At 36.1% G+C, this 20641-nt stretch overlaps 1 protein-coding gene and 1 non-coding gene across 2 annotated transcripts; one reads left to right on the top strand and one right to left on the bottom strand.

Moving 5' to 3' along the window:
* Positions 1-401: 401 nt before the first annotated feature.
* On the bottom strand, positions 402-472 carry Trnag-gcc (transfer RNA glycine (anticodon GCC)). The gene has a single exon. It is a non-coding gene; the product is annotated as a tRNA-Gly (tRNA).
* Positions 473-601: 129 nt separating this feature from the next.
* Positions 602-19342, top strand: LOC123554075 (zinc finger and SCAN domain-containing protein 12-like). Its single transcript, XM_053548497.1, has 7 exons — positions 602-721; positions 6661-7129; positions 7541-7762; positions 10752-10900; positions 12365-12525; positions 14529-14623; positions 17325-19342. Exons 2-7 carry the CDS (start codon positions 6815-6817, stop codon positions 18774-18776), a joined length of 2394 nt encoding a protein of 797 aa, XP_053404472.1. The 5' UTR covers positions 602-721; positions 6661-6814; the 3' UTR covers positions 18777-19342.
* The last annotated feature ends 1299 nt before the right edge of the window (positions 19343-20641 follow it).

The following is a 20641-nucleotide window of genomic DNA, read 5'->3' as shown; positions in this document are numbered from 1 at the left end:
GGTAAGGTACGGAGGCTCACTTCTGGTATTTATTTTGGTCACAACTTTGTAAATACTCAATGGAATTTCATGAAATAAAGACTAACGCCTTCCTCTTTAAAAGACAAACTCTCAATGCTGATAAGAAGCCAGATTAATTTGAAACTTTTTGCAAAAAGTGCAACGGCGTATTTCGCTGGTCACAAAATGTTGTGCACGGAGCAATTCATTTAAAAATGGTCTAAATGATTTGCAAATTATCCTCAGGTACCTTTTGGTCACGTGGGTTCCCCACAGTGTAATGGGAGTTTTATTGCCTTGATGTAGCCCCGGATTAAATGGTTCATATTCACTAGGTAAATACTTCTACTTCCTTGAGAATACTCGTACAAATAAACAAAAATAAAAGAAAAAAAAAAGACTGCATCGGCCGGGAATCGAACCCGGGCCGCCCGCGTGGCAGGCGAGCATTCTACCACTGAACCACCGATGCTTACGAAATTTAGTGTTGTCATTAAAGTATATATCCTGTATTCCTTTAATACAATAGCTGGTTCTTTCGTTCCTTTACGCTTCGTTGTTAGGTTGTTAATTCAAGTACCAGCCAATATCCGATCCACTTCGGACACTTTCGTCAAATGTCCGCCATGTTGGACAGAATCTGGCTAATATTTGATGCAAAGTATCGTATACATTCTAATGCATTTTGAAATCAATGACTGTCAAATGTCATTTGTAAAAGGTATTTTACATCGTCGATCCATTAAACATTACTTATATATGCAAAATTCACCATAATCTCCATCATGTTGATATCCGCGCGAACCTAGCAAAGTCGCGATACGCTTGATTTGACATGTTTTAAAAACTGAAATAAAGTAGTTTTTGCTGGCCATGATAGTATATCAGAGCTTATTTGTAAAATTTACTATTTAGAGTACATAAAAATCACAGAACATAGCATGAAATTTAAAAGGTCTAAGTTGGGGCATCTTAAATGAGTTGCTCAGCTTTTGTTCTTTTTGCCCAAAGTGTAAATTATACCAGGGTTTTTTTTTCAGTAGATTTCCTATTTTGGGAATGGTACCAGAACTCGTGCTATTGGGAAAAATCGCGTCGTTTTTGGTCAGACCTCTCTTCCCCTTTATTGCATGGCGATGCACCCTCTTTTTCTTGAACATTCTGTTGTTGTAAAAACATTTCATAGATTCTTTTCCAGCTGCCATAATCTTTTTTGGTAGTATTTGCTGTTGTGCAACATTTTATCAGTAAAACGGGCATTGATGCAAGTAACAATCATATCTCAAATAACCGAGTAATATTCTGATTCGTCCCCAATCTAGGGTTCTCGCGAGTGGGTGACTTGAACGAAATAGGCGCTTTGGAACTTCAAACTTGCTCAAAGCGAAATGCAAGTCGCCCGATTTTCTTTGACTTCTACCTTCGCTTAATATGAAAAAAGGCAAAGCCTCTGAGCGAGCGTAGCTTAAACGGCAAAGAAACTATTCACTGCATAAAACAATTCCGAGAACATATTTACTTGAAAAGAAACAAAAATTTAGTGTCATTATACCTGTAACAGCGAATATCATACGTTGCAAAATTTATGGAAAGCCGGTGTCACGGTGACGTCATTACCTGTTTGTGGCGTTCTTATGGCTTTATGCTTATTTATGATATTTTATCCCATTTTCTGGCCAATGCTTGATCTTTTAAAAGAAAATCATATTTTTTTCTACCAACTGGAAATCTTTCTTGCATTATTTTTGAGTGATGGATAATATTCAGCAATCAAAGGAAGTTCTGTATTCACTGCCAACAAAGCATTTCCTGTGAGCACCTGTCCTCTAGGGACACGCGCTTTGTAAAATAAAAGCAAAATTGAAATTATTTCCATAACATAACTTTTTTAAAAATAAAGACACCTAATGAACATAGAGATTGTAACTCAAATATAAAATTTAAAAAAAACAAAACAATTTTCCCGACTTTGACGGAAGTAGAACAAAATGGCGGCACCCAAAATGGCGGCGCCCAGACGAGAGGAAAATTTTTCAGCTACATCACTTTGTCCCATTCGGCACATTTTGTTATATTCGCGTACACATTGCCGTAAGGCGAGCTACGCGCTCGCAATTGCGCTTCGCGCAATTGCTCGCGAGCTATGCTCGCTATTACTGCTACCCGGACTGTTGACAATTTGAACGGTGTCATAATGAGTGTTGAAATACACAAACACACGCAGACAGCATAATTTAAGCTCCGTCTACATCAGGTACTTGCGAGATTTTCCCCGAGAAGTTTGAAAGCGAATCAAATTATCCAATACACCAGAGTTGATTGTGTTCAGCCAATTAGCGCCGCGGTTACGTCTTTGACACTTCGCGTTTAATTGTCAGCATGTTCGAATGCAAAAAACAATGTTTTATAAAGAAACTGCTGATTAACCATGCGATTAATTGGAATGTTGTACACAATTATTTGTTATCTATGATAAAAGAACGACATGTAATGTATTAACCACGTTAAATTGACTTCCATCGATGAATTGATTTGAATTATGTTTTTCTAGTTTACACAGTTTACTTTCAGTTTTATTCGAGTGAGATACTGACATTCACCGAGCAGGGCGGGGAAATCTGATTTTGACTTGCTTGTCCGTTTTTGTCATTAAATTTTGCTATTTTTTACTTGCCCGTATGATAGTTATATAGTAAATTCTGGTCAATTTTCACTTGTCCGTACAAGCTTTGGGACAACCTAGGCAATACGGACAATTGAATTTGCCGCCCCTGCCGAGGTGGTGACTCAGTGTTAATAATAAACACTTCATACACAATATAACCAAAATTCGGCGGGTTACATTTACAGCATCAGCTTGAATTTTGAAAACGACTTTTTTTTAGTATTTTGTAATGAAACAATAACCACTGTATGGGAGATGATCTAACTAAGCAAATGAATGGTCACATCAGTGTTCTTTATCTAGAAACAAGAAAATTACAGCCACCTTTCGAATCACTCAACAGCCTTGCCGTAGGAAAAGTCTTCCCACTTCTCCCTAAAGTCTCCCCACTTCTCCCTTAATCAGCTTAAGGGAGAAGTGACTTATCCCAAAAAATTGGACCTAGCTACCGTATTTTGGTGCGTATAGGTCGCACTTTTTCTACCCATTTTACTGCCTAAAAAAGTTCCTGCGACCTATACGACAGACTTTTCGGGCCAATTTTCTGACTGTAGCTCTCGCAAAATTACGTGCATCTGTTACGAACGAACAAAATGGATAAAAAAAAAATATCAATATCGGCGGCTTTTCAACCAATAGCGGTCATTTCAATAAAATATATCGTAAATAACCCATACTGACTATTAAAATTACGAATGACTTAAATTCAAAGATGTTTTTGCAGTTTGAATTACGTTTGTTTCTACTTTCGTTTTACTGGATGCCATTGACATGTACTCTGGGTTGGATAAAATCCAGACAGATCCGTCCTCCATTCCAAACATTGTTTATACTATTTTATTAGCGTATTAAAAAACTTGAAAGATAATTTTTTACTTTTGATTTTTAAATAAAAGGAAAAAAAATCCAAAAAGAGATATTTTGTTAATCTTTTTACTCAGAATCAAAAGAACGCGGTTAATTACATGACACGGAAAGGTGTTATAATTGCTGTGCAAACAATTCACACTTAAACTTGCATAATTACAGAATATAAACGCAAACCGTCCGCTGCCAATTAGTGTCAAAAAGCCGCTTTTCTTTGATGTAGTTTGTTACCGGTACTACTGTTGGTACGAAACGGTTGGGATCAAAAATAACACTGTCCGATTTCCACCAGTCAGGTTCTGATAATAATTCAGTCCGCGGCATCAATATGGCCGCCGCCATACCAACTTTTTTGCTGGTAAATATTAAATATTGCTGGGGAAAAAATCCGAAATTTAACAGCGACAAATACACTAGAACTTAAATTTTCCGACCATTTCCAGAGCAAAAATTAGATGCGGTCTATACATTACCGCGACCTATACACACCAAAATATGGTAGACCCCTGCAATCCCGCATGCTTTTACAACGGTAGTTACGAAACGTCCTTCTGTGAAAACGGGAAGTATTTATATTTACCGTGCCTATAAAATCTATGCAGTTGTAAAAAAACACAATGCGGTGCATTTCATTTTGCTGCCGATTTATTTTCAGTTTTAATTTTTGGAAATGGGAATTTTTTTACTGACAATTGGGAAAAATGGACACTTTGGCATTGGGAATGGTACCGATTAATTTGTTTTTAGCTCATCTGTCACGAAGTGACAAGGTGAGCTTTTGTGATCGCGCAGTGTCCCTCGTCCATCCGTCCGTGCGTAAACTTTTCCTTGTGACATCTCTAGAGGTCACATTTTTCATGGGATCTTTATGAAAATGGGTCAGAACGTTCATCTTGGTAAATTGTAGGTCAAGTTCGAAACTGGGTCACATGCTGTCAAAAACTAGGTCAGTAGGTCTAAAAATAGAAAAACCTTGTGACCTCTCTAGAGGCCATAATTTTCAATGGATCTTCATGAAAATTGGTCAGAATGTTCACCTTGATGATATCTAGGTCAGGTTCGAAACTGGGTCACGTGCCTTCAAAAACTAGGTCAGTAGGTCTAAAAATAGAAAAACCTTGTGACCTCTCTAGAGGCCATATATTTCACAAGATCTTCATGAAAGTTGGTCAGAACGTTCACCTTGATGATATCTAGGTCAAGTTCGAAACTGGGTCACGTGCCCTCAAAAACTAGGTCAGCAGGTCAAATAATAGAAAAACCTTGTGACCTCTCTAAAGGCCATATTTTTCATGGGATCTGTATGAAAGTTGGTCTGAATGTTCATCTTGATGATATCTAGGTCAAGTTCGAAACTGGGTCATGTGCAGTCAAAAACTAGGTCAGTAGGTCTAAAAATAGAAAAACCTTGTGACCTTTCTAGAGGCCATATATTTCACAAGATCTTCATGAAAATTGGTCAGAATGTTCTCCTTGATGATATCTAGGTCAAGTTCGAAACTGGGTCACGTGCCATCAAAAACTAGGTCAGTAGGTCAAATAATAGAAAAACCTTGTGACCTCTCTAAAGGCCATATTTTTCATAGGATCTGTATGAAAGCTGGTCTGAATGTTCATCTTGATGATATCTAGGTCGAGTTCGAAACTGGGTCACGTGCGGTCAAAAACTAGGTCAGTAGGTCTAAAAATAGAAAAACCTTGTGACCTCTCTAGAGGCCATATATTTCATGAAATCTTCATGAAAATTGGTCAGAATGTTCACCTTGATGATATCTAAGTCAAATTCGAAAGTGGGTCACGTGCCGTCAAAAAGTAGGTCAGTAGGTCAAATAATAGAAAAACGTTGTGACCTCTCTAGAGGCCATATTTTCCATGGGATCTGTATGAAAATTGGTCTGAATGTTCATCTTGATGATATCTAGGTCAAGTTTGAAAGTGGGTCACGTGCCATCGTAAACTAGGTCAGTAGGTCAAATAATAGAAAAACCTTGTGACCTCTCTAAAGGCCATATTTTTCAATGGATCTTCATGAAAATTGGTCTGAATGTTCATCTTGATGATGTCTAGGTCAAATTTGAAACAGGGTCATGTGCGGTCAAAAACTAGGTCAGTAGTTCTAAAAATAGAAAAACCTTGTGACCTCTCTAGAGGCCATACTTGTGAATGGATCTCCATAAAAATTGGTCAGAATGTTCATCTTGATGATATCTAGGTCGAGTTCGAAAGTGGGTCACGTGCCATCAAAAAGTAGGTCAGTAGTTCAGACAATGAAAAAACGTTGTGACCTCTTTAGAGGCCATATTTTTCATGGGATCTGTATGAAAGTTGGTCTGAATTCAGGACCATCATGGTCCTCTTGTTTCATAGATGCTCCCATCCAAATTCAGCATATAAACTGGGTGCGCTAAAGTATCTTAAGCTAGCCTGTGGTCAGTTGTTGATATGATTGGTCCAAGATAGGTCTTTACTGATGGTTACACCAAGATATTTGGTCAGAACTGATTCTGAGATTTTATCGTGTCAGATAGGACAGAATCCTTTCTTTACATCAAAACCAGTAAAGACCTTTTCTGTGGTGAAAATTGATTTAGGTAAAAACATGATCAGGCAATAACTTAAATGACGAAAACGTAAAACAAAATAAAATTGAATCATTTTATGGTTTAAACCTAACAGCAAAACAAGTTATAAAATAAAATAACGTTTAACAAAGCGTAAACACTATATATTTCATTTTGGCTACTTCGCATTATTTTCATGTCCGCCATTACACTCAGAACAGCTGTTACTCCGAACTGTTTACTCCTCACCAGATGTTGATATTTCAAATTGACACCGCTTTAAAATACACTACTGTACCATTAAACAATTCCCAATTTAGATGTTTTATGACACATTTTTCACAATTGTAAAGGCACTGGCTCCATTCCCAAATTAGTGGAAAAGCACTGGTCATAATGATCTAGGAAAGCCATCATCATAGGGGGCTTGTATGCATGTATGTTTTATAAACACATCTTCTTCACTAGTTGACTGGTGCGAAATATACAAAACTAACCACTTATACTGTATTTCTCACTTTGAAAAAAGTGAAGTTTTATATTATCATCTTTTTCTTTCTATTATAGGGTCTTTGTAATGTGTTGTCATACAGGCCTGTGAGGTTGGCTGTTCCTAGCAACAGATTCAGCTGAAAGAATTCATTATAACAAAGCAGGAATTTACATCTTTTTAGCATAGACAGGATTTGCATAGACCATAGTAATAACACCAGTAAGAAAAATGGATGAAGGTGGTACTCTTGACTTTGAAGATTTAATGGACACAGGTGATGAGTTTCCTGGATTTGAGATAGCTAAATTTACACCAGCGAATGAAAGTGAGGGGAATGATGATGGTGTATTGAGAACACCGGAACATGAAAAAGATGATGAAGACTACATCATTAATGAAAAAAGAAATAATCATGATGTTCAAGCTGATAGGAGTGATCAAGACAATGACTCAGCTGAGGTTCCTGGTGTTGAAGACATTGTAAACAACCTAGAAGGTGTTGTTAATGAAGAGACTAATGATGAAGTTGTTGAAATAGCTAAGGTAAGTAGACAAGAAATATATTTTATCATTTAGGATTTTTATTGTAAGTAGACATTGTACTAAGGAGCAGCCAAAAATGACAGGTATTATTTTGAAGTTTCTCTGCTCAATTTGTCAAAGTTTAAATATTAGACATTATGCTAGTCTCAACATTCAAATATACATGTAGATGCACAAAACATGGATAGTATTAATTTATAACCATCAGTAACATGTAATTTTATATTTCTTCTTCAACTGTCCATTGCTTACATTTGCTTGTGAAGTATTGAAAGCGAGCAATTTTTAACTGACAGACAGCCTAGATAGAATAGTGTTGTTACTTGATAGGCTGCTCCTACAAATATTACTACCAGGGTAGTGAAAGTTCGGGTATTTATGATTAATTACAATTTTTGTGTTATTTTAAAGGATAATTTAGATAAAAATGAAGAGAACACTGTGGATGATGTTACTATGACAGAACCAACAGAAACGGGGGACAATAAGCCTGACATTGTTGTAAGTGATCATGAGGAAAATGGTGTGAAAGCTGGGCCTGCTGATCACCAGTCTGAAGAAAATGTAGACAATAATGAAGACATACTGGAAATAACAAGCGAAGATGTAAACCATGTTGGCCATAAAGATCAGGTGTGTGGTATAGTATAAACATAGAAAACTTTTATGGTCGCTTCATTTAAATCTGTTTGCATTATGTATGAGCAAATAGCTGACACTGTAGAGGTGGGAAGATGAGTTTAAAAAGTTGAAATTAAATGTTAAAAATGCCTAGACTACATAAATTCAAATAGCTGAAAAGTATAATTACACGTTTTTAGCTCACCTGAGCACAAAGTGCTCATGGTAATGAGCTATTTGATCATGCTGTGTCCGTCGTGTGTCCATCTGTCCGTCGTCAACAATTGTGTTTGAATGACATCTCCTCCAAAACCACTGAATGGATTTTGATGAAACTTGGCCTGGATGTTCCTTGGTTGGTTCTCTACCAAAGTTGTTAAAATGGTTCCGCTTGCTTGCATATAGGGCCACCAAAGCTATAAATAGAAAAATCTTCAAACAACATCTCCTCCTAAACCACTGGTCCGATTTTGAAGTAATTTCACACAAATGGTCCTTATGTCGCCCTCTACCAAGATTATTCAAATTTTACCGATTTGTCAAAAAACATGGCCGGCAGGGGGTGTGGTCACTTTTCCCTATATGGATATAGTGGAAACTTTAAAAATCTTGTGTGAAACTGCTGGCCCGGTTTTAAAATAATATAACACAAATGATCATTGTGTAACCGTCTATCAAGATTGTTCAAATTATTCCAATTTGTCAAAAAAACATGGCCACCAGAGGGCATGGTCACTTTTTCATATATGTATATAGTGGACACTTTAAAAATCTTCTTGTGTGAAACTGCTGGCCCGATTTTAAAATAATTTTACACAAATGGTCCTTGTATGACCCTCTACCAAGACTGTCCAAATTATTTTGATTCGTCAAAAAACATGGCCGCCAGATGGCATGGTCACTTTTCCCTATATGTATATATTGGAAACTTTAAAAATCTTCTTTTGTGAAACTGCTGGTCCGATTTAAGAATAATTTTACACAAATGGTCCTTGTGTGACCCTCTACCAAGATCGTTCAAATTATTTTGATTTGTCAAAAAACTTGGCTGCCAGAGGGCATGGTCACTTTTCCCTATAATTTTTTTTAGCTCACTTGAGCCAAAGGCTCATTGTGAGCTTTTGTGACCGGTCAATGTCCATCGTGCGTCGTCGTCCGTCAACATTTTCTAAAAAAATCTTCTTGAAAATCACAGGGCAGAATTACACCAAACTTCACAGGAATGATCTTTGGGTGGTCCCCTTTCAAAATTTTTCAGAGAATGCAGAACCGAAAGGAAAAACTTTAAAATCTTCTTGTCCAAAACTGCAAGGCATAAAGCCTTGATATTTGGCATGTGACATCATCTGATGGTCCTCTATGAAGATTGTTCAAATTATGCCCCTGGTTTGAAAAGAGGCCCCACTCCGGGGATCCCAAGTTTTACATAGACTTATATAGGAGAAAACTTTAAAAATCTTCTTGTCTGAAACTGCAAGGCCTAGGCTTTTGATATTTGGTGTGTTGCATTTCCTTGTGGTCCTCTCCCAAAATTGTTCAGGTGAAAAGAGGCCCTGCCCTTTGGGTCTGAAGTTTAACATAGACTTATATTGGGGAAAAAATAAAAAATCTTCTTTGAAACTTGTCTGAAAGTTCAAGGCCTAGGCCTTTCATATTTGATATGTAGCATTGGAGTGAAAAGATGTCCCGCCCTGTGGGTCACTTGTTATATGAGTTATACAGGAAAAAATACTTAAAAAATTATCAGATCATATTTCCTAGACTGTTCGATTGTATTTACCTGATGTACCCAAGTGACCTTACTGTGACCTTGACCTACTGACCTACTTTCTTGTTTTTTAAGATACAGCCTTGAAATTTGGATGACCTGTACAGTTTTGCATACCGATCTTAAAACTGACTTTCAGTGACTATGAATGTGACCTACTGACCAACTTTCTAATATTTTAGCATCAGTTTGCCATTTGAAACATGTAGCTCATATTACTCAGGTGAGCGATTTGGGGTCATGATGACCCTCTTGTTTATGTATATAATGGACACTTTAAAAATCTTCTTGTTTGAAACTGCTAGCCTGATTTTAAAATAATTTTACACAAAATTACTGGTTCTTGCATGACCCTATACCAAGATTGTACAAGTTATTCCGATTCATCAAAGAACATGGCTGACAGGGGGCGTGGTCTCTTTTTCCCTTTATGTATACCATACTTGTCCAAATTATTGCCCTAAGGTTAAAAAAAATGGCCATGCCCATGTGTCTGACATGTACTTACTATAGGCTTTTATATTAGAAACTTTGAAAATCTTCTTTTCTGAATCAATAATAGCTAGAGCCTTGATATTTGGCGTGTGATATCAGATATGTAATGTCTACAGTAATTGGTCAAATTATAGCCCTAGGTTCAAAAGTGTGTGTGACATGTATATAATATAGCCTAACATAGAAGAAACCTAACTCTGTACTTATACAAGCACACTTCAAGCCTTGTACACAGGTGAGCGCTTTAGCGTCAATGACCCTCTTGTTTTATGAAAGTTTACTTTAAAAGTTTTATACAAATACATGCAATTTTGAGAGAACTCTTATAGTTGTGATCACAGGTATTGTCTAGTAAAGGTAAGTATAGGAAATGTATCGGGTATTAATAGTGCATTGTTCTGGTGATTAGTTTACATAGGTGAGACAGTCCAATCCTGGATTTCTGTGTCCTGGTACAACTCCTGAGATCACTGTAAATCCAATCCTAGACAGGGTTCGGATGAATATCTGCTAATTCCAAAGCAGTGTAATGTTTTACCTTAACACATAGTGCTGGGTCTTACTCTTAGTATTTGGGGGAGATGGCAGCTTATTTTTTTTTGCAAAATTTCTTGCTTTGTACAACATTTTGAAATCTATTTGATGGATGTACATGTAGTTATGAGACAAAAAGGTAGTGTCATGTCCCTATTTCAGCATTCGACCAGTGTTTACATAAATTGTGCTGTGTGATTTCAGGATATTAATGATGTCATTCTGGAACCAGTCCCTAAAAAGAAAAAGATGTACTTGAAACCCCCACAGAAGAAAAAGACATTGCTGGAGAGTAAAAAGTTGGAGAGGGAATCAGAAGACATGGAGGAGGAGACTGCTGTAGAATCAGGGAGGTAGGAATATAGCTTGCCATGAAAAGTTTTGTGATTGTGGTTCAATGTAAAATTTTGGTAAATGATTTCTCAGAAACCTCCTGGCCAAATGTTTTCAAATTCTTCATACATCTTTGGCAGCATGAGTTGGCCTCAGGTTAAGCTTGATAACTCTGGCTTACATTTTGACAAAATAATGCCCCGTATTCATTTTGAAATTTTGATGCAAGTTCTATGTGTAAAAAGGATTCTCAAGAATTTTGTACTCAGTCATTTCAAACTTCATAAATCTTGTCCATTGTGAGCCAGGTTCCATATCTCTGACGTTCAGTTTACAAAATTCTGCCCCTGTTTTAAATTAGGAATTAGGTGGTAAGTCTTTCATAAAGTCAAGCAGACTGTCAGTAGACAGATGTTGTTTTAAAATTCTAAAGGGTATTTATATACTTTGCATTGATTTTAAGTATAATCATATTGGAATTAAAACATACAATTAAAGTTTGACGTACAAATGGTTGCAGTAGTTTTTACAAGGGATTCATATATAACAAACATTTTTTCATGCACTGAATTTTACTTTCCTTTGTACTCTTTATCATACACACATATTTAATTATCCAATCATTTTTATGCCCCCGAAGGGAGGCATATAGTTTTTGAACCGTCTGTCGGTCTGTCAGTCTGTCTGCAATTTTCATGTCCGGTCCATATCTTTGTCATCGATGGATGGATTTTCGAATAACTTGGCATGAATGTGTACCACAGTAAGACGACGTGTTGCGCGTAAGACCCAGATCCGTAGCTCAAAGGTCAAGGTCACACTTAGACGTTAAAGGTCATTTTTCATGATATTGCATTCGTGTCCGGTCCATATCTTTGTCATCCATGGATGGATTTTCAAATAACTTGGCATGAATGTGAACCACAGTAAGACGACGTGTCACGTGCAAGACCCAGGTCCGTAGCTCAAAGGTCAAGGTCACACTTAGACGTTAAAGGCCATATTTCATGATAGTGCATTGATGGGCGTGTCCGGTCCATATCTTTGTCATTCATGCATGGATTTTAAAATTACTGGGCATGAATGTGTACCACAGTAAGACGACGTGTCGCGCGCAAGACCCAGGTCCGTAGGTCAAAGGTCCTAAACTCTAACATCGGCCATAACTATTCATTCAAAGTGCCATCGGGGGCATGTGTCATCCTATGGAGACAGCTCTTGTTTCAGTAATCTAAATATTACCAATTGACTGCAAAAAAATGAGTATGCTCTTTCAACAACAGATGATGTTTTCAAGTATTTGTCTGCATTGGATACTGATTTTTCATCTGCGTTAAAAGTCAAAAGTAATTTTCTGTTATGGATACCTGGTATATATTGTGATAGTCTGGCAGTCTTTACTCCATTACTGTGTTGCTGTGTCTTGAAACTCAACAAAGTCTTAAGTCTGAATGGTTCAATTCATAATGTTTATGTATTAATAGGACCAGACGGAGCAGTGAAAACAGTAGAGATAGCCATGATGCCAGTGAGAATGGAGAGGAGGAATATGATAAAAAATCTGAAGAGACTGAAAAAAAGAATAATGAAGAAGAAGAAGAGCCTCATCAACAGTCATTCCTGTCCTTTCTAAATCTCAAACCAGGTTTGGAAACATTCTTCATGACACCAGTAACATAGCCCTTATGATTTTTCAGTGCCAGTAGTATCACTGTTTTTCTGTTTTGTGAGGTTTTCCAGTACCCCGCTATGCTGATTGTTGCTATGACAGTATAATGGTGACATACAAGCAATTATTTTATTGCATAATAAAATCAGTCTTCTTTATTGAAACAGTTAAATAAATCAGATTATGTTAGAACATGCAATTATTATGTCTCCCACCACACAGTGGTGTGGGAGACATATTGATTTACTCCAGTGTGTGTCTGTCTGTCACAAAGCTTGTCCGCACTCTTAAGTCGAACATTTCTCATCCGATCTTCACCAAACTTCAACAGAATGTGTCTGCAAATAAGTGCTCGGCCAAGTTCGATAACTAGCCAAATCGGCCTAGGCACTTCGGAATTATGGCCCTTGATTTACCAAAAACATTCAGATTTCTTGCGCAGTTTTACCCCTAAACTGGCGCCTATACTACTAGTAGTATAGGTGTCCTTTTGGTGTCAGGAAAGCGCATGCACATATGGATTAAGTAAATAGTATATAAAGACTGACTTACTATTTAGATGATTAGGCAGTTGTGGGAGACATGCGCTTTTCTCAAAAGCATCTGTAGTTGCGGGTTTTTTTTGCCCATATTGGAAGAAGAGGGAGTATTGTTAGTTGGCCTGTAGGTAGACTGTTTGGTTTCCAATACTGTATCTGGAAAAAGCATGGTCTCACAAGTCAGTAGGTGACCCTCATTGTTTTAGATGTCAGTAAGTCAAAAGTAAAGGTCACAGTGAATTCAGGACTGAAAATTATTTCCTCTCAGTAACATAAGAACCTTTAATAAAGTCTGTAAAAAGATCCTTCGGAAGCAAAGAATGCAACCAAGAATAATAATAGCAGACTCGGTTTGATTGAGTCTGTTCATGAGAGGTAATGAAATGTGCAACACCTCTCACGCCCACTAGCACCAGCTTAAGCGGAACTCTATTACACACATGTTGAATGGACTCCATGTTCACAAAGGACCAGAAAATATAACAACACTGAATCCAAGTACGGGGAGACTTTTTACAGCCGCCACACTGCACTTAAAGATTGCGGTTGTGATAGTTAATAAAATCTGTAAAAAGATCCTTTGGAAGCAAAGAATACAGACTATTTTATTCAAACTTCATGGTCAGTAGACGGCCTCAATTATATTTGGGGTCAATAGGTAAAAAGTCAAGGTGACCAGACTGAAAATGGTTTCTGCTGAATAAGTAAAGAACACTGCCCTACAGCTCAAACTTAATATGATCATTGCCTGTGGTCAGTTTATAACTCCTTTTGTTCTGGAGATCAGTAGGTCCAAGGACAAGGTCAAAATGCCCTTTAGACAGGAAATAGTATCTGCTCAGACAGTAAAGAAACCTTGAGCCTATTCCCTTCTAACTTATAGGATGATTACTGTTGTCATTTCAGTTTAACCTTATTTTGAGACAAAACTCTTTGAGGATACATTAATCACTGCTGTCACAAATGTCAAGTAACATTTCAGTGTAAAGGACTTGTCATATAAATCATTTAATGCCCCAGAATTACAGTGTTTGAGCTGTCTTGTCGGTCTATCACACCTTTGTATGTACTCAGCTCTGTCTTTAAATTCCATCAGATTGAAAGGAAAGTTGGTATTCATCATCAAGTTTCAAAAATTATTCTCATAAGCATTTTAAGGGTCACATGTCATACAATGTTGACATCATTCTTGTTTTGATCTACATTCCTGGACTTAATCGTTCATCTACTGTAACCTGACATCTCTGACAGAAGCATACTCAAATGTTAAATAATATTTTTATGGGGGAAAAAAAGATTCTCAGAACTATGATACTAAAAAATGCTTTTCGTGACAGAAGTCAGTCTCGTTACTTTAAAGGGAGACCATTGCTTAGCATGATTTTAATTCAACTGGCCGAGAATAATGAGGATGTAAATTATCTTTACAATATGCTTCAGGTACCTCAAAGCCAAAGAAAGATGATGAAAGACAGAAAGAGGAAACTCTGCAGAAGGAGTTTTATTCCAGAAAGAGGCTACGTACACGCAAAAAGGTACTGTGTTAAAACACTCCTCATCTAAGTTTTTATAACCAGATTGTAATGACTTGATTGTGAATTGAAAGGTTGAACTGGTTTGATTCATTTATGAGTCATCTATGAACAGGTGTACTGGGTATGAGGTTATAAACCTAAATCAGAAAGTCAGTCTCGGAATGGCAGTGCCTGATTGGTTGTTTCTAATTAGAGTTTTGTAATAAGATGACAGCACTCAGAGAATGGTCTCAAAGAACAAGTTATATAAAAAAATAAAGCATTTGTGCTTTATGAGGAGATACTGTAGTGACTGCAGTTGAGGTTTCAGTCTGCTGTCCCGGCCCCCAACATCAGCCCAAGTTGCTCTTGTGTATGGATGGTTGGTTTTAAGTGTTACAGTTACAGTTACAGTTAAAAAAATGAAAGGTTGAAGTTGATGAGGCTTCTTAGTGTGCTTTCAGAAAGAAATGGACTGGTTTTTTATGTCAGGAATGTTTGCAGTACCCAGACAATGATCACTGATAAATGGCCTTTATGTTAAGTAAACAGTAATTTACTGAACACAAGGTAGCTAACTCTCATTAACAGTTACTCTTTTCCTTTAAATACTTCACAAAACAAAATTTAATAACTGTAAATTGAATTTTCAGTAAATCCTTGTAACTGATACAAACTAGAGTTTGGTAATAATGTACATTATGTCAACATTCCTTAAAGTTTTAGGAAACAGAAACTGACAGTTATTTACTTTCTAGCAATTTAAGAATATAAAGATATTGTAAACAAAACATTAGTTACCCATTGTTGAGAAATGCAGTGTTCAGACAATCTTGTCTGCTAATTATAGGACAATACTATTAGACATTTGCACCTTTAATTGATTTCTTGTTTCCTGTATTTTCTTTTAATTGTATAATTAGTAGTAATTAAGAGTTTTTGTATCATAGTAGAACATATTGCTTCAAAGTGTTGTTGTCACAGAGTAGAAAATTACCCCAGTGCAGGTGGATTAGATAACATAGTACACATATCTGCATAAATATAAAGTACTTCTTCATGGACTTCCAGGTTTAAATTAGTCACTTAATTATTGAATCTTTGACCAATTTGTGTGAAGCTTTTTATTACGTAAATATTGTTGCTGTACTTACTTTACCGATTTGTTTACTTTGAGGCATGAATGTTGCATATATAGCTTCTGATAATTTCCTGGTTTGGCATTTTATTTGTGGTAACACTTAGTAAGCTTGCATGAAGGAGAAGACATAAATTAGTATTGGATGTCTTTCGGTTTATTTCTGGAATATTTTGTGTGATACATACATTTACTACTTCTTGATTGCATTAACTTCATTGTCTATAATTATGGGATAGAAACTGGTCTGTAGTTATGTGAAAGATACTGCTTTAAATGTGTAATCTGAGACAATCTCTAGTATAAAATTAGCAATGTTGTTCAGATCTTTCATTGAATATTCAGTGGTCATCAGTCACAGTCAAGCAACATTTTATTAGTTTTCTGTTTTTGTTTGTTCAGTGAGGGATTATTTAAGGAACAAAAAAATACTGTAACATAGTGCAAGATCTCTATTACAAATGTATGTTCTGTTGATATAATTATTTATTGCCCCCATCCCACCTCTCACATGTACAAAGGGGGTACCGGTATTTTTTCATTTAATATGATTTCTAGGCTAAGTTTACATTTGTCTTTTGAAAATCTTCCAGGTCTGGACCCGGGGTCCCGGGTCAGATGGAACCCCTGTAAAGCTATCTTGGTTGACAACCCTGATAGGAAAATCAAAGTTTAAAAATACTTTCAGCAGAAATCTGACATGTATTAAGAACTGAAGCAACACAAATAAGTGCAAATGATCTGTTGATTCAAATTCGAAGAAACCCATTAATTGACCAAAATCTTATTATTCACCTTTAAAAATACATCAGGTAAAAATCTAACTTTAACTAAATCCTAAATATTTAAAACAGAAATAAGTGTAAAATGATAAAGTGTTAAAGTTCTAAAAAAAACTTTCCTTGACCAAAATCTGATCAATAAATTTTAACATCAATTATTTCATAAAAGTTCTATTAATGTTTTGCTAAATGTTTATGTTTATTAAAGAGATTGTTCAGAAGTCTGATAGCAAAATCTTTTTTATTTGTTTTTTTTTAATTAAAAAGGCCTTTTTAGTTTTATTTAATTGGGAAAGAATTGAAATTTTAGTTGTCAGAGTGTATGAAACAATAACACAGTAAGTAAGACATGTGCTGAAGACCACCTAAGGCACCTCTGAATGAGGCAGCTAGAATGAAGGCCACTGCTATATAAAACCTGTGTAAAAAGTCACTGTTCTCTCTTCATGTTTAGCCTGCTGCCTGCAAGTGAGTCTGCACTGTTCACTATTCGGTCAGCAAATTTTGAGGGAATGCCTCAAATTGAATGATAGACAAGTCCATTTTAGAAATTTAGCAGGGTATAGGTTGATCATACATAGTGAAACTTTATCCATGTTAAGATACCACCTGTCAGCAATGTCCAATATTTTCATTTCTCAATTTTGATCTCATTAGACAGGTTTGGCTGTCTAAAAGCAAATTAAGTTAATGATTCATTGAATTAAAAATAAGTTTTGATAAATTGGGTCATGCTGTTGAAAAGCTGTGTTTTGCATGCCTAGAGTCACTTGGTATTTAACTATTTTGATGTTTTTCGCAGGTAAGCTATTGCGAGGATGTCGCCCAGGATGATGATGATGAGTATAATGTTGAAGATGATGAGGATGAGGATTACGATGAAGATCATCAGTTTGAAAATCGCCGTAATAACCGATCGAGAAGTAATAGCAGACGTAATTCAGGCACAGCACAATACGCTAATGCTTTGCAGCAGTTACTTCCTGGGGTTGATCTGAGTTGCCTTCAGTCTAGTCAGATTAGAATAAGCCCAAAAGAAAATAATGTAGCAAAATGTATTAACATGGACAGTCTGAAACCGCAGGGTAACGTAAAGGGGTTGTTTGAATGTGGTTTGTGTGGAGTTTTCTTCAACACTGCAAGTCAGTTTATAACTCACCAGGAGTCTGTACACGCAGGAGAGAAGAAAAATGGTAAATCAGCGATGGAGACTTTCAGATGCGAGGTCTGTGGATTTGTGTTGACCAACAGGTTCGCTTACCTGGAGCATAAGAAAATGAAACATGCTCGAGGCGGAGCTGTTACCTTCAGTTGCAGTAAGTGTAAAATAAACAAGTTTACGGATATAGGAGCATTACAGAAACATCAGCAGGTATGTGGGATACCATTCTGTTCCACATGTGGGGCAACATTTAAGGCATGGGTTGAAGTAGCCGAACATCGAAAGAAAGCCCATGCTCCTGCTGTTCCAACACGCCAGTGGTTGAATTGTGCGAACAAAACATGCAGTTTCAAATGTGTTACACAACATGAAATGAGACAGCATATCCAAGCTAAGCATATGGTGAATGATTTGTTCACATGTAATGCACCACGCTGTACTCGTGCATTCAATACAAGGGAGTTGTTAACGGAACACAAGAAAGAGGCCCATGCTTCGGAATTTATTGTTCAGTACCAATGTATGGAATGTAAAAATTGCTTTTCCAGTAAAACACTGTTAGCCGAACATCAGTATTTGCATACGTTGGAAAAGCTGAGAAAGTGTGACTTGTGTTTACGTCAGTTTGGAAATGTCAATGATCTACGAAAACACAAAGATGTTCATGCTGTTAAAGGCACCATTAGGTGTCAGTCATGTTTCCGATGGTGCGTTGATAAAATTGAATTAGTTAATCATGTTTGTGCACAGAAACGAAGGAATATTGGAATTCGTCTTTATTTTTGCGATGTTTGTCACAAAGATTTCAGATCTGATGAAAAAATGTTTATTCATCGAAAGGAACACAAGAACTTTTTCCAGTGTGGTATGTGTTTCTTAGAATTTAATTCCGAGGCAGAATATTTTGAGCATAGAGAAGTACATGGTAAATTCACATGCAAGGAGTGTTGTGAAGAGATGGATGAAAAAGATGTAGAAATGCATGCTAAGGCTCACAAGTATTACATCAAGTTAGAAGATATGGAAAATAATGGCAAAAGTGAAAAAGTCATGTTTTTATGTCCAAACCTGTTTAATGCCATACAAGCTTAATTTAGGTTTATCTTTAAAATGAAGGAAGTAATGTAATGTTTATAGCCCATGTTGTAATTCAGACCTACTGTACCGTGTGCTACTTGTGTATAAATTATAATGTGCACCTATGGTTAGTGAGTGCCTTTGATTGGTAGAAAATAAATTAGGTTAATCCAGAAAGAGACAAGCAAAACTGAAAATAATGTAAAGATGTAAACAGGGTGATCAAATTTACCTCCGAGAATGAGGGGTGGGGGGAGGGGTGCCAGTCCTGGGCATCAAAATCTGCACATTATACACAGGAATCTGTGGTAATAGTAACTTTGGAAGTATATTGTATAGCCATCATTTGACAGTATAATTTGTATGATATTCTTTTACCAGAAATATAGATTTATCTTGCATTATAGTGCTGGTAGCAGATAACTTGGTGAATTGTCAAAATCATCTTATGACAATATGATAGCAAACAACTTGGTGAATTGTATTGCATAAAGTAACAGAGACTGTCAACAGAATAAATACTGTGTAGTAAGGTGATGTATATTGCTGTATGAAAACTTAAAATTTGTGATAATAATCAAGGTTTGTTTCTTCTTTATTTTGTTAAGAAGGCATATAAACCTTTATATTTTTAGAAAGGTCTTTCATATATCAAAATAGATCAACAGAAGCTTATTATAGAGCTGATGAGAAGCAGCCAATACTGAATAAAACGCATAATACAGAAAAACCTCTGGTTACAGAGGGTCAACCCTAACTGTTAAGACTTGGTCAGATATTGATGTTTGGTAAGATATTTTATTCCCTTTAGTGACATTTAACTTTTTGCATCTATAAGCTGTTCAGTTAGTTCTGTTTTAGCTAGTGAAAGATTTAAAAGTCCTATCCAAAATATATTGGTTTAAATACCTAATATAATAAGATTTTTTTGCAAATAAAATTCCATGAAGTGATATATGCAACCGTAATGATCACCTTCACTTTAAACAGTAAACTGTTGTTGACTTTGAGACAGATACTATTGTTCCACTTTGATTTAATGTAAATTAAATATTCCTTGATACAAAAAAGCTGTAGATTGTGCAGGATATAGACCTAAATCCTACTTTTTTTAATGAGTCAGTTTAAGCTTGGTAACCAGTCTCAGAGAACAGTCCTGTTATTGGTCAGTTTCATCTCTGAATCGACCAATGAAGTATTGGGGAATTTCGACTGGTCTGGCTTTCGTTGTGTTACAACTTAACAGTATAAATACATATCTGATCATCTTTCATGTAGCATGTAGTCTTTAAGGATAAGAATAAGTTGCTGTATTATAGGAAAAATGAAGAACTAATTTTTAAGGCGAATATTGTATGTATAAAGTTTAGCTTCCTTGCTATTTTGTAGATTAAATTTTAGTATGTTTAGATTATATTTTCAAATCCAAGAAGCTATATACAGTAAAACCCCTCTAAACCGGACAGCTTTTGGATTGAGCTTTTTGTCAAGTTTACAGGCGTATTTGGTTTAGATGGGTTAAAAGCATTTTGTCAGAAGTGTGACTATTCTTTTGAGACGGAGGTCTCATCATTTTCCCCTTTGTTCAGATGTTAAATTATGAGAGAATCATGTCACTTAAAAATTTGGTTGTATTCTATGATGAAAAATTTAAATGACTTTAACAGGACAGAAATACTCAAAATTGAACTTAACTAAGAATAATTGTAATTAAGAAATAATTTATGTCCAATTTTTAAGCATAGAAAATATCATGACCTTTTCCGGGGTATTTTGATACAGTTTTAAAGCATTACTTTTGTAAAAGTTGTCCAGTATCCGGAATTAAGGGGTATCAGGTTTTCAGGGGTCAAATATTTGAGAGTATATTTGGGACCGGA

This window comes from Mercenaria mercenaria, chromosome 7 (genome assembly GCF_021730395.1).
Source record: "Mercenaria mercenaria strain notata chromosome 7, MADL_Memer_1, whole genome shotgun sequence".
Lineage (NCBI taxonomy): Eukaryota > Metazoa > Mollusca > Bivalvia > Venerida > Veneridae > Mercenaria > Mercenaria mercenaria.
The sequence above is the reverse complement of the archived record's forward strand: the minus strand, read 5'-3'. Positions and strand labels throughout refer to the sequence as shown.